General features: G+C 39.5%; 1 protein-coding gene and 1 long non-coding RNA gene across 3 annotated transcripts in view; both read right to left on the bottom strand.

The window, feature by feature from the left end:
• Positions 1–317: 317 nt before the first annotated feature.
• LOC126074763 (uncharacterized) lies at positions 318–3,951 on the bottom strand. The gene is made up of 3 exons (XR_007517024.1): positions 3,774–3,951; positions 2,820–2,991; positions 318–725 (listed from the first exon to the last, which is right to left on the bottom strand). It is a non-coding gene; the product is annotated as an uncharacterized LOC126074763 (long non-coding RNA).
• An 8,136-nt stretch (positions 3,952–12,087) lies between these two features.
• The window catches only part of YEATS4 (YEATS domain containing 4), a 29,179-nt gene continuing 27,974 nt past the window's right edge, over positions 12,088–13,292 (bottom strand). For both annotated transcript variants that reach the window (XM_049883855.1, XM_049883854.1), the window contains one exon: positions 12,088–12,747. In XM_049883855.1, coding sequence (XP_049739812.1) covers positions 12,578–12,747 — 170 coding nt within the window. In that variant the 3' untranslated portion in view covers positions 12,088–12,577. The remainder of the gene's footprint in view (positions 12,748–13,292) is intronic.

Here is a 13,292-nt window from a genome sequence, read left to right as displayed (position 1 = left end):
ACCTGGCTAAGCAACATTTGGAAATCTTCACCATTCTGATAACCATCACTAGGCCACTGAGATGCTATTGAGTTCTGAGTCTTTCCCTAGGGTCAATCATTTTGCAGAAGTATATCTCTTGGGCAAACCCTAGTTCCCTAGCTAAACAAAGAAAAAAACCCAAACCAGTTGCCTTCAAGCTGATTCTAACTTATGGTGACCCCATGTGCTTCAGAGTAGAACTGCTTTATAGGGCTTTCCTGGCTGTGGTCTTTCAGAAGTAGATCATCTCCAGGCCTTTCTTCCGAGGTGCCTGTGGGTGGATTCCAACTGCCAACCTTTCAGTCAATAGCTGAGCACTTAACCATTTGCATCACCCAAGTTCCCTAGCTAGAGGACTGCAAATATTATAAAAATCGAAGAATTGATTTTGATATTTATTGCTTGCTAGATTTTTTTTTTTTAGATAACAAATTAAACACACGTGAGGATTGAAAAGCCTCTAGTTTTTTAAAAATAGATCAATGAGGTTGAATTCTTTGCACTTGTTTGCTATTTGAAACACAGTTTGCAGGTGAGAGTTGGTGGTGGGCAGCTGAAACAGAGGATTGAAGCTGGGATGTAACAACATTTTCCACTCTTCTTCCACAGAGGTAGGACCAAGGGCCCTGGAGATGCCAGTCCTTGAGGATCCAGCTGCCTCTGGCTTCCAAGGCTGGTGTAATGGCTCTGTTCTCACAGAAGTGCTGACAGAAAATGACAAATAGAAAACAGATGTAAGCTGACCTTCCAAAAATGTATTTCAAGGCTTCTTAATCTTCATAGGAAGATGCCACCTTCAGGCAGTGATGTTCATCACATTTAAAGAAGGGCTATGTTTCCCCCATGATCCACTGGACACTCTCCCATGCCATTCTCCTCCTCCCACCTCTCTTCCTCTTTGCCTTTCAGACATTTCTCCCCTCCATATCCATTTCACATGTGGTCGTTTTCCTGCACAGATGCTTTCTCCCCACCTGTCTTCATGTACAGACAGTTGTTGCTTTCGTAGATGTATCCACTTTTACCAAGCATTGAGGCCACTCGTCTCCCATTTTTGTCATTGAATACCTTTGTTGTCAGTTGCCGTCGAGTTGATTTCAACTCATGGCGACCTCGTGTGTGCAGAGTGGAACTGCACTCCACAGGGTTTTCAAGGCTGTGACCTTTCAAAAGCAGATTGCCAGGCCTTACTTCCGAGGTGCCTCTGGGTGGGTTTGAACCACCAATCTTTCAGTTACTAGTCTGGCACTTAACTGTTTCACCACCCAGGGACTCCATACTTGTTTTGTATTTGTTACTGCTCACAACATCAATTTCAAGCTCCAAGTCCTTTTGAAACTAAATGTTGCTTTGGAACCACTGTGTACACTGGACTTTTGCCCACTTAGAAACTTCAGTTAAAAATATTGGCGTGAAGGGATACCAAGACCAACAGACGAAACAAGTTTTCATTTCCTCTCATACTTCCTGGTCTGTGGCTTCTCAAAAAAGTACTGCTCCTCATATATGTGAGTACCAGCTTGGCACAATGCTGGATTCTGTGACTTTTGAATTGCTCTGTTTCTGTTCTCTGTCGATGTGTGTAAGAATTTGGGAGGGGCTACCCATAGTTTTTGCCCATCCAAAGACAACAGTACTTCACTGAAGACTTTCTTCCTTGCCAAGTTGTTGATATCCCACAATAAAACTTGTGGCAACATTTCTTCTGAGAAAGAAAGCCATGCAACTGCAGGGTAGTGAAAACTCATTCTCAATGCCAGGGATGAGCAATGAAATAAGAATTACTGGTCATTAAGAAGTGAGAAGTAGCCCTGGTGGCACAGTAGTTAAAGTGCTCAGTTGCCAACCAAAAGGTCAGTGGTTTGAACCCAACAGCTGTTCCATAGGAGAAAGATGTGGCAGTCTGCTTCCATAAAGACTACAGCCTTGGAAATCCTATGGGGCAGTTCTATTCTGTCTGATAGGGTCGCTATGAGTCAGAATCAACTTGACGGCAATGGGTTTGGTTTGGTTTGGTTTTTGGCTGAGATGTGAAATCACTCTCTGGAAATTTTACTAATAGTAGAACAGGACTCAATCAGGCTGGTCTGTAAGGTTGTTGCTCTTGTTAGGTGCTGTAGTCGATTTTGACTCGTAGAGACCCCATGTGACAGAGTAGAACTGCCCCGTAGGGTTTCTTAGGCTATAATCTTTATGGGAGCAGATCATGAGGCTTTTCTCCCACAGAGCTGCTAGGTGGGTTCGAACTGCCACCTTTTGGTTAGTAGCACAGTGCTTAAACATTGCACCACCAAGACTCCTTTTGTCTGTAATATCAAAACAAACAAACAAAACTGTTGCTGATTCTGACTCACAGTGACCCTACAGGACAGAGTAGAATTGCCCCCATAGGGTTTCCAAGGAGCAGCTAATGGATTTGAACTGCCGACCACTTGGTTAACAGCCAAGCTTTTAACCGCCGCACCACCAGAGATCCATTGTAATAGTGGCTCCAAAATGTTTATTTGAAGAGTACTGGGTTTTACAACAATAAAAAAACTAGTAAAAGTGTTCAGGGCAGCTGTCTGATGGAAATGTAAACAGGTGACTTGTCTTGATGTTGTATTTTCAAAGCTAGCTCAGTGCTTGGCTTAGTACATTTATTTGGGTTTGATTGAGGGGATGCTGTAATACCCTTACTGAGGTTACATCCCTGATCCAGTGTAAAGGGAGCTTCCCTGGAGTGTGGCCTGCACCACCTTCTATCTTACATGAGATAAAAGGAAAGGGAAGCAAGCAGAGAATTGGGGACCTCATACCACCAAGAAAGCAATGCCAGGAGCAGAGAGCATCCTTTGGATCCAGGGTTCCTGCATGGAGAAGCTCCTAGTCCAGGGGAAGATTGATGACAAGGATCTTCCTCCAGAGCTGACAGAGAGAAAGCCTTCCTCTGGAGCTAACGTCCTGAATTTGGACTTCCAGCCTACTAGCCTGTGAGAAAATAAATTTCTCTTTGTTAAGGCCATCCACTTGTGGTATTTCTGTTATAGCAGCACTAGATGACTAAGACAGATGCCATTGCTTCTCTAACTCCAAGATCCACTTTCTTTCTTTCTTTTTATTGTGCATTAAACAAACAAAAACCCAAACCAGTGGCTGTTGAGTTGATTCCGACTCACAGGGACCCTATAGGACAGAGTAGAACTGCCCCATATTGTTTCCAAGGAGCGCCTGGTGGATTCGAACTGCTGACCTTTTGGTTAGCAGCCATAGCTCTTAACCACTATGCCACCAAGGTTTTCTATTGTTACAGAGCAAATTAATTTCTCATTCGATAGTTTATACACAGAGTGTTCCATGAAATTGGTTCCATTACTTACAATGTGCGTGCCCTCTCTCCATTCCCATCCTAGTTTCCCTGTTTCCTTTCGTCCTGAATTGCTACCCCTTCCTGCCTTCTCATCTTTGCTTTTGGGCAGACATTGCCCTTTTGATCTCTTATAATAGATTGTTCTAATAAACATGTTCCTTTCGGGTGTTGTTGTTCATTTTATGGGCCTATCTATGGTTTGGCTGAAAGGTGGTCTCCAGCAATGGCTTTGGTTCTAGTTCATAAGGGTGACTTATGGCCATAATGTCAGGGTTCCTCTAGTCTCTATCGGACCAGTAAGTCTGAACGTTTTTTGTGAATTTGATTTTTTTTTCCTGCAATTTTTCTCCCACTTTATCCAGAACTTTCTATTGTGATCCCAGTCAGAGTAGTCAGTACTCACCAAATTAGGATTCAGAACTTTCTCTTTATGTACTATGCGGTGCCAGTTGATGTGGTTGCCCCCAAGTCTGTGGTCCTTCACCTTTAAAAAAAAAGCCTAGTAATTTCATTTACTTTCTTCAGTTGATACATTTTGCAATGAAAGATTTCAGTAAGAAAAGTTTAAAGATTAAGCTGCTATTGGTAGATTTTTTGATTAATAGATTAACCCCAAATTCTATTTGCTGCCTGTTTATAAGGTTCATTCCATATGGCCACCCCCCTGCATATTTAGAGATTTAATAACTTTTTTTTTTTTAGTTTTCCCTAAGTCCTCCTTTCTCACCTCTAGGTCTTTCTTTGCTCGTGCTCTTCCCTTTACCTGGAACACTACCTCCGACCACTACTTTCTGCCCTCCTTGTACTCACTTTTCCCTTGGCTACTTCTATTAAGTCTCAGCTTCAATGTCGCCTCCTCCAGGCAGCCCTCTCTGCGCTCCCTCCTGTCTTCAGGAGGCGCTCTGGATCCAGGCTGTGCGCACTTGAATCCTGACTGCCTGGTTGTGCAATGTTGGGCTGCTCATCCACCTGCTCAGTGTTTTACTTCCCTTATCTTCAAACGGGACAATAGTAGCACCTGAACCCTTACAGTGGTTGAAAAGATTCACTGAGCGAATACTATTAGAATACACTTAGAGCAATGTGACTTGTGGTGAGCCCACTGTAAATGTTAACCATACCTTACCTGTTTACAGTAATAGGGGAGAGACTGTGACTAAGTAGGTCTCCACAACATCCCAGCCATTGCACAGCACCTGTGAATATTTGCCAAAGGAATCTCCAGTTGCACAAACAAGCACATCCACTGCTCCCAACCTAAGCCACCATCATCTCTCATCTTATTCTGAAAGATACCCCTGCTTCTATTCCTTGTTCCTTCCAGTACCAGCCAGAGGGATTTTGCCAATCCCAAGTCAAATCATATCACTGTTCTGGTTTCCCATCTCACTGGGAGTAAAAACTAAAAGTCCTTGCAATGGGCATCAACACCCTACATGGTTTGGCTCCCTACTAACCACTCTGACCTCATCTCCTGCTACTCTTCTCATATGGCTCACTCGGCTCCAGCCACACTGGCCTCTCGGCTGTTCCTCGAACACACCAGGAAAGCTTTTGCTTCAGAGTGGTTGCCTTGGCAGTGCCTTCTGCCTGGACCACTATTCCTGGAGATAATTGTTGGCTAACTCCTTCACCCCCTTGATGTCGTGCTCAAATGTTACCTTCTCAGTAAGCCCTGCATACAGCAGTTGCTGTCAAGTCAATCCTGACTCATGGCAACCCCATGTGTTGCAGTGCAGAACTGCACTCTGTAGGGTTTTCATGGCTGTGACCTTTTGGAAGCAGACCTCCAGGCCTTTCAAGTGCCTCTAGCTGGGTTTTGACTGCAAACCTTCGGTTAGTAGCCATGTGCTTCATTGTTTGCACCATGCAGTGACTCTTAAGGCCTGCATAGACCACCCTATTTATCATGCAACCACACCTACCCTCACCTCCACACTCCCAAGCCCCTTACCCTGCCGTAATTTCCTTTTTCTCATATCACTTAACACTTTCTAACTTAAAAAAAAAAATATATATCACTTAACACTTTCTAACTTAAGCTGTAATTAAATTATTTACTGTTTATTTTCTGACTTTCCCTTCTGGAATGCTTATGCCACAGGGCAGAGACCTTTGTTTTATTGACTGATATATTTCCAAGCCTTTAGAACAGTACCTGACATAAACAAGGTGCTCAATAAATACTGATCAAATGGTTACATATAAAACACACACACATACATGCACACATGAAGAGCTACACATACCTTTAGCTTATAATTACTATGAGTTGGTAAGTTTACCAGAAGGTCCAACTCTTCTAGGTGAGAAAAGCAAAGATTTTTTATTTGCACTTTTGGCATATGCCCTAGATAGATTCCATTTAAATGGGTCTTTTCAAGAAAAGGGGTATTGCACAAAGCCCTTTCTTTGTGCGGCCTCAACACTTTCTTTGGCAGTTTGGATGCTCTGTCAGCTAGGCTGTGGCCATGCATGTGGTCTTGATAAAATGTCCGATTAGTTATCAGATGTGCCCAAGCAGCTCTAGGGACTAGCATGTCAGCTCAGGTTTCATCATGGAGAAATGGTTTTTCGTTAGTTCTGTTGAAAGCCTTCTCAGACTGCCTATCCTCTGCCAACAGCAGGAGACTCTCCCCGCCCCCCCCACCCCAGTTTCTTCTGTCCATCTTTTTTTCTTACTGATTACTAAAAATAAATGATTATATTTCTTAACTTATGATAACAATGGCCATTCTTTTAAATTAAAAAAAAAAAACATAATTGTGGTAAAATATATATAGCATAAAATTTGCCATTCTAACCTTTTTTATGTATATAATTCAGAGACATTAACTGCATTCACAATGTACAACATCACCACTGACCGTTCTCAAAATTTTTCATCACCCTTAAAAACTCCGTACCCATTAAGCAGTATCCCCATTCCTCTCGCCTATAGGCTCCTGGTAACCACTAATGAACTTTGGTCTTTCTGCAGTTGTCTATTCTAGATATTTCATATATGTAGGATCATATGATATTTTGTGTCTGACTTATTTCACTCAGCATATGTTTTCAAGGTTCATCCATGTTGTAGCCTGTACCAGAACTTTATTTCTCTTTACAGCTGAATAATATTCCATTGTATGTATATATCACATTTTATTTATCAAAAAAAGCTTTCTATATTAAGAAATAAGACCCTATTATATATGTCCCAATTTTCCTTTTGAGTATTTTTATTGTGTTTTTTTTTTTCCCCCATATGGAAGTGTTATCTTTTTATATAGTCCAACTTATCAAGCTCAGCCACTATGACAGTGGATGCTTCGAACAAAAAATTCCCAGACCCCATTCCAGGCCTACTGAATCAAGTATCTGGAGGTGGAAATTGGGGCTCTGTAGTTTTTAAAAAGTTCCCCAGGTGATATTCTTCCTCTCTCCTTTCCTACCACCATTACTTCTTATTTCCCTCCCTCCCTCCCTTCCTTCTATACATTCTTCCAGAGTTTTATGATATTCCATTATCAACAATGAACAACTTGCTAGAATTATTAAAATCTATTTTTTTTTAATATAGAAGTAGACACGTAAACTATACAATTGGAAGCTATTTTCTTCTGAGAGTGCACTGTGATCAAAATGACTTATTCTTTATCACTTCTTTATTTCAGGGAGAAGTAAAAAGGAATTGTAATGGTTTCTTCTTTCTGATGTCTGTTTTTTTTTTTTAAACTTTTTATTATAAAAAATTTCAAGCATATAAAAAAGTAGAGAGAATAATATAATAAACTTCCATATACCCATCACCCAGCTTTGACAATTATCAGCATGTGGCCGATCTTATTTCATCTAAACCCTCATTTTTCCCTCTTCCCTTGTTCCGCAGATTATTTTACAGCAAATCCCAAGGGATTCCTAAACTCATTGACATCTGAGATCCAGAACTTTACGGCTTCTGGGTGTCTCTCTCATGTTGCACTTAGAAAGTTCTTTCCAAGTTCTACAAAATAATATTCACTCATGTTTTTTTCTAGCTAGCACTTTTATGATCTTTTTTTACATGTTTTAATCTCAAGAGATTGAAGTTTATTACTATTTCAACAACAAAAACACGGTAAAAAAAACTGGACATTGGGGTCCTAAGGAACAGATAATTGAAATGTTTTCTACAGGAGTTTTTAAGTACCTGTTCTTTAGGATTCCCACCAACAGGACTTAACACCAGAATTTTCTTATACATTATTAACAGCTAGCAAGATTATCATCTACAGTGTTTTTCATTCATGCCACTTGATGTTTGTATTTGATACAGTCTTAATTTATTCCAATTATTTAAAGGAAAGTTTGAGGAGTATTTATGCATGAGTAACAGATAATTAAAAATTCTAATGCTTTGAACATGAAGAGAATTAAGTATTGTTGAGGCAGAGAGACCCATAGTTGTAGATTACTAGTTTGAGTCACTGCTGTTTGACTCAAGATCAAGCTATTGTCCCTTAATCTCCTATCTGTAAACTATGGATGTCTTAGGCTGGGTTCTGTACAGATGCAAAATCTATGAAGCATATAAATACATAGAGAGTGAGACAAAGAGAGAGATTTATCTCAAGAAAATTGCTCCTCACTTGTAGAGGCTGGCAAGTCCCAAGTCCATAGGTCAGGCATCAGGCTGGAGGCTTCTCCTGACTCATGTAGCTGCAGAGGCTGACAAATCCAAGACCAGCTGATACAAGGGCACGCTGCTGGCTCATAGGCTGCAGAGGTTAATGTATCCCGAGATTGGCTGTCTCAAGCCCCAAAAACCAGAGGTCAGATCACACCATGGATTAGCAGCACCCCCTTTACTATTGGAAGAAGAGTCATCAGCCCTTTTAAGACTAGTGAGACTTGAGAATCAATTGAGCTGGATGCAGGATCCAGAGCAAGCAAGCAAGCTTTGCCAGAATGTCCATAAATATATTGGATGCAGGCCACACCCTTGAGGAAACTCCCCTTACAACTGATTGGCTGATCACATCAGATCACATCATGGAGGATGACTACATCATTACATAACTGCCAAACTACATCATTACATAACTGCCAAACCACTGAGAATCACTGCCCAGCCAAGTTGATATACAACCTTAACCATCACAATGGATAACTGCACTAACCATCTACCACATTGGTTAGAAAAACAGACCTATGCTTTGATCTTTGAATAAAGGAGCTGCCTAATTAGTTGAGTTTCCTCTAATTGTTCTTAGTCCTTATCTCGATTAAGGAATTATTCCTTGGTATAAAAGATTCTCTTCTATTTGTAGAACAGGGAAACAGAAATCAACACTTGCACAATAGTTCAAAGATTTTTATAATTTTAAACAAAACATGCCACTTAATTAAAAAAGTATATTTTTATTGAGGTAAAATTCACAATTTCAGCCACTTTAAAGTATACAATTCAGTGGTGTTTAGTATATTCACTAGATTTTGCAACTATCGCTAATTCCAGAACATTTCCATCATTTTCAAAAAACAAAGCTCCACTCCCATCAATTCCCTCCTCCTTGCATCCCCTGGCTATTTTAAATCTTTCTGTCCCTAGGGATTTGCCTAGCCAGTTCCGGACATTTCATAAAATAGAATCATACGATATGTAACTTTTTTTGTCTGGCTTCTTTCACTTATCATAATGTTTTGAAAATTCATCCATGCTGTACTTCATTTTTGTGACTGAACTATTGTATGGATATGTCACATTTTGTTTATCCATTCATCAGTTGACAGATATTTGGCTTGTATCTACTTTTTGGCTATTGTGAATAGTGCTGCTATGAACGTTTGTATTTACAAGTTTCTGTGCGGACATACATTTTAATTCTCTTGGGTCTATCCTAGGAGTGGAATTCTGGGTCATATGGTAACTATATGAGGAACTTCCAAATTTTTGAGGAACTGCCAACCTCTTCTGCAGTGGCTACACCATTTTACATTCTCACTCAGCCACGTATGACAGAGTTCCTATTTTTTCCATTTAGCTATAACTAAAAAACATGGTTGTTTTGTTTTTTAGTTATAGCTATCCTAATGGGTGTGAAGTGGTAATCTCATTGTCATTTTAACTTGCATTTCCCTAGTGACTAATGATGTTGGACCTCTTTTCATGTGCTTGTTGACCATTTCTACATCCACTTTAGAGAAAAATCTATTCAAATAATTTGCCCAATTTTTAATTGGGTTGTCTTTTTATTGTTTAGTTGTAAGTTCTTTCCATATGCTAGGTACTAGACCTTTTTCAGATACATGATTAGCAAATATTTTCTCCCATTCTGTGGGTTGTCTTTTTACTTTCATGATAGTGTGCCATTTAAATATTTTTCTATGGCTATATTTTATAACAGGAGTAAAAATTTTGCAATGTCATTACACATGTAAGTTTAGAAAACAAACCAGAAAAAAAGCTTAAGTCTTACTTTAAAAGTCATGGAAAAGAGTAGGGAAAAATTTGGCCTTCTACTTTAGTTAAAGTAAGACCATAAATTGGGGGGTAGGGGAAATACCTGGGAGTCTATCTTATCACACTTCCCCAAAACCATTTAGATAAGGATATAACCTTTCATTACTTAGAAATTACAGTGATTGCAATTTATATACAATACTAAAGGAGGGTATATTGTTGTTGGTGGTGCCGGCCAGTCACCGGCGTAACAGAGTAGAACTGCCTCATAGGGGTTTCTAGGCTGTAATCGTTCCAGGAGCAGAAAGCCAGTCTTTCTCCTGCAGATCTGACAGGTGGGTTCACACACCCAATCTTTTGGTTAGCAGCCAAGCACTCAACTATTGCACCACCAGGGCTCCTTATGGAGGTTATTAAAAAAAAAAACAAAAAACGAATCCATTGCCATCTAGTCAATTCCAACTCATAGTGACCCTATATGTCAGAGTAGAACTACCCCATAGAGTTTCCAAGGAAGGCCTGGTAGATTCAAACTGCTGACCTTTTGGTTAGAAGCTATAGCTCTTAACCACTACACCACCAGGGTTTCCTAAGGAGGTTATAGGATACAACGTAATAAAAAGTACACTGGACTTCAAATTAGGAGACTTAATTCTAGTTCCACTCTTTACTTGGACAGGTCATTTACATTTTTCTACCTCAGTTTTCTTATCTGTAAAATGAGGAAGATTAATTCAGCTTTAAATAAGACTATTATTTTACATTGTATTAATTTTAAATCCTAAGATACTTTCACAGTAATAGACAGTAAAAAACAGACAATACACAGGAATTGTAAAATTGGATATTAAGGTTTGTTCTTCAAATATTCAATTAGGAACTGGATGCAACCATGGAAATGATTCTACTCAGTTGTCTAAATATTGCATTTAAATGCCATTATTCATGTAGACTCCTTTCCGATGATCTGGGCTGGCCAAACAGAGTACCTCATCTTCCAGGACAGAGTGATATGCCTGGGGTAAAAACTTGATCCAAAGAGGGACAACTGTAGTCCCTGAGATAGAAGGAGACTGCTGTTTTGTTGTTAGGTGCCATCAAGTCGGTTCCAACTCATAGTGACCCTATAGGACAGAATAGAACTGCCCCATAGGATATAACATTATTTTCTGATCGCTGGTTGTGAGGTCCAAGCAATCACAGGATTACCATGGACCTTGTTTGCAACCTGATGGGGAGATCCTACCAAGATTAAAGCTAACAAAAGAAATAAGAGCTGACAGAGAAAGATTAAGCCATGATAGCGTATTTGAAATCCTTGTATCCATCCATGCATAAAGCCAGACTTACCTCCATGGACTTCAGTTTTATAAGCCAAAGCATTTTTGGGGTCTAATCTGACTAAAAGAATGGAGGAATGATCTCTCATGTCAGGGCTCCTCAAATGAACAGGACTTTTTCCCCCAATCAGCATTTTTTTTCTGGCCAATCCCCAGATCCCACCTTATACTGTGGGGAACCTCATCCTAATAGGCCTGGATGGCACTGAGCTAAGACAAGGAGGAAAGCTGGATGATGCCTGGCACAGCTAGAAGGCCACTCCACCAGAGGGCCCCTGACAGAAATTTCAGACCAGAGAACTTTGCTCGACTTCCATGTTTACTAATGCCACAACTTAAAAAAATAAAAATAGCAACCAAGTAAAAAGTAACCAATCAACCAGGGCAGATAAGATAAAAAGTATTATAAATTGCTAGAGTGGCCAGTTTCCACTATACTGGGAATACAGAATCCCTGCATTAGGCATAGTTGCCACTTTACAGGAGTTGTGTAATTTACACTAATGCTACATGTTTACATATTTTTCAACCTATTATTGTTTCTAGGTTGACAAAGATGGTTCAGCTAACATGCCCTTAAAAATTAAGTATTACTGAACATCAAACTAGATGAGTCCAAAAGAAGAGGGCTCACTATGTGGATGTGATTAGGAGAGGCCAAGGAGAAGGTAGAGACATTAGGGGAGGTGAGTGAAGCAGATACACAGCTACTTCCTCAGTGTCTCTAGAACATTCATGAGGGATTGAATCTTTTTCTATATGAAGAATAAGGGCTCTGTAGTAGTTAATCAGAACAATTCCTAAGATATGATCTTTGCCACCAAATAGCTTCTGTATTCTACAATGAGTGTCAGTAACAGATGTGTGGTCACAATACTACGGAGATACATTAATTGTAATACGGGAGCTTCAGGAGGTCTTCAAAGAGGAAGGGAAACAACATGAGGCAGACACAGGATTCATAAACTACATTTATTGGGCACTTACTGGGCAGATCATATGCAAAACAAGCAGGAAAGGGGCAAATAAGAACTTGAAGAAATATACACATTAATTTTAGCACTAATTTTAACTGCTGAAGAAGTACAAAAGTTGTACAAGTTATACTTAAAATAAAATTTTGATGTCTGTCAAAAGGATAAGCTACAAATACAATGCAATAAAAAAAAATTTTCCCCCAAATTGTGCTTAATATCATAGGATTACCCCAAAATGGGTTGGTAAAATGCCTATACAGCATCCATTCATGTTACACACATATGTTTCACATTAAAGAGTACACGAACAGGACAAATACTTTGACTCATTGCTGAGACATCCACGGTCAACATTTATATACACAGTTCCCCTAAGAAACATAATAGTATTTGCATTAAGTCCATTTCCCCATTAACGCCCACTCTTTTTCAGTCTAGCTTATTACCAAGTTCTCTTAGGAACTGTTCATATCTCTTTTGTCTGATCATCTTCTTCGAGTTTCCTAATTTCATTTTTTAAACAATTTATAGTTTCACGACTTGCTTTTAGTCTCTCTTTAAGCTCTGCAATTTCAAAGCTGGTTTTTTTCTTGGCAGCTTCTAATTTTTCTCTGGTTTTCACTTCAAGTTCTGCAACTAAGGAAAGCAAATACTTTTACTAAATTATATCACTTTTCTCACATGTCTAAGATATTTCAGAGAGTAATAAATATTTCTCTAGGTAGACCTTTCCATGAGCTAATGTGGACAACTTAAGATATGTATCATTAAACGTAGTGGTAAAAAAGTCTGAATTCCCAGACAGGATCTAAGATGTTTTCGACAAGTAACAGTGAAATTCTGGTCACTAATATTATAACTCACAGGTAAGATTTTAAGATATAATGTCCTCATCTTTCTCCATATAGATATTAATTTGAAAATAAGGGGCATACTAGCCCAAGAGACATTCAGCTAATATAGAAAAAATAAATATTCTTAAATTTATATATAAAAACCAAACCAAACCCGTTGCCATAGAGTTGATTACAACTCACAGTGACCCTATAGGACAGAGTAGAACTGCCCCACAGAGTTTCCAAGGAGTGCCTGGTGGATTCGAACTGCCAAACTTTGGTTAGCAGACACAGCACTTAACCACTACACCACCAGGGTTTACAAAATTTATGTGTAGGTGAAAC

This window comes from Elephas maximus, chromosome 4 (assembly GCF_024166365.1).
Source record: "Elephas maximus indicus isolate mEleMax1 chromosome 4, mEleMax1 primary haplotype, whole genome shotgun sequence".
Taxonomy (NCBI): domain Eukaryota; kingdom Metazoa; phylum Chordata; class Mammalia; order Proboscidea; family Elephantidae; genus Elephas; species Elephas maximus.
Note: the sequence above shows the minus strand (reverse complement) of the source record. Positions and strands in the feature narration are given on the sequence as shown.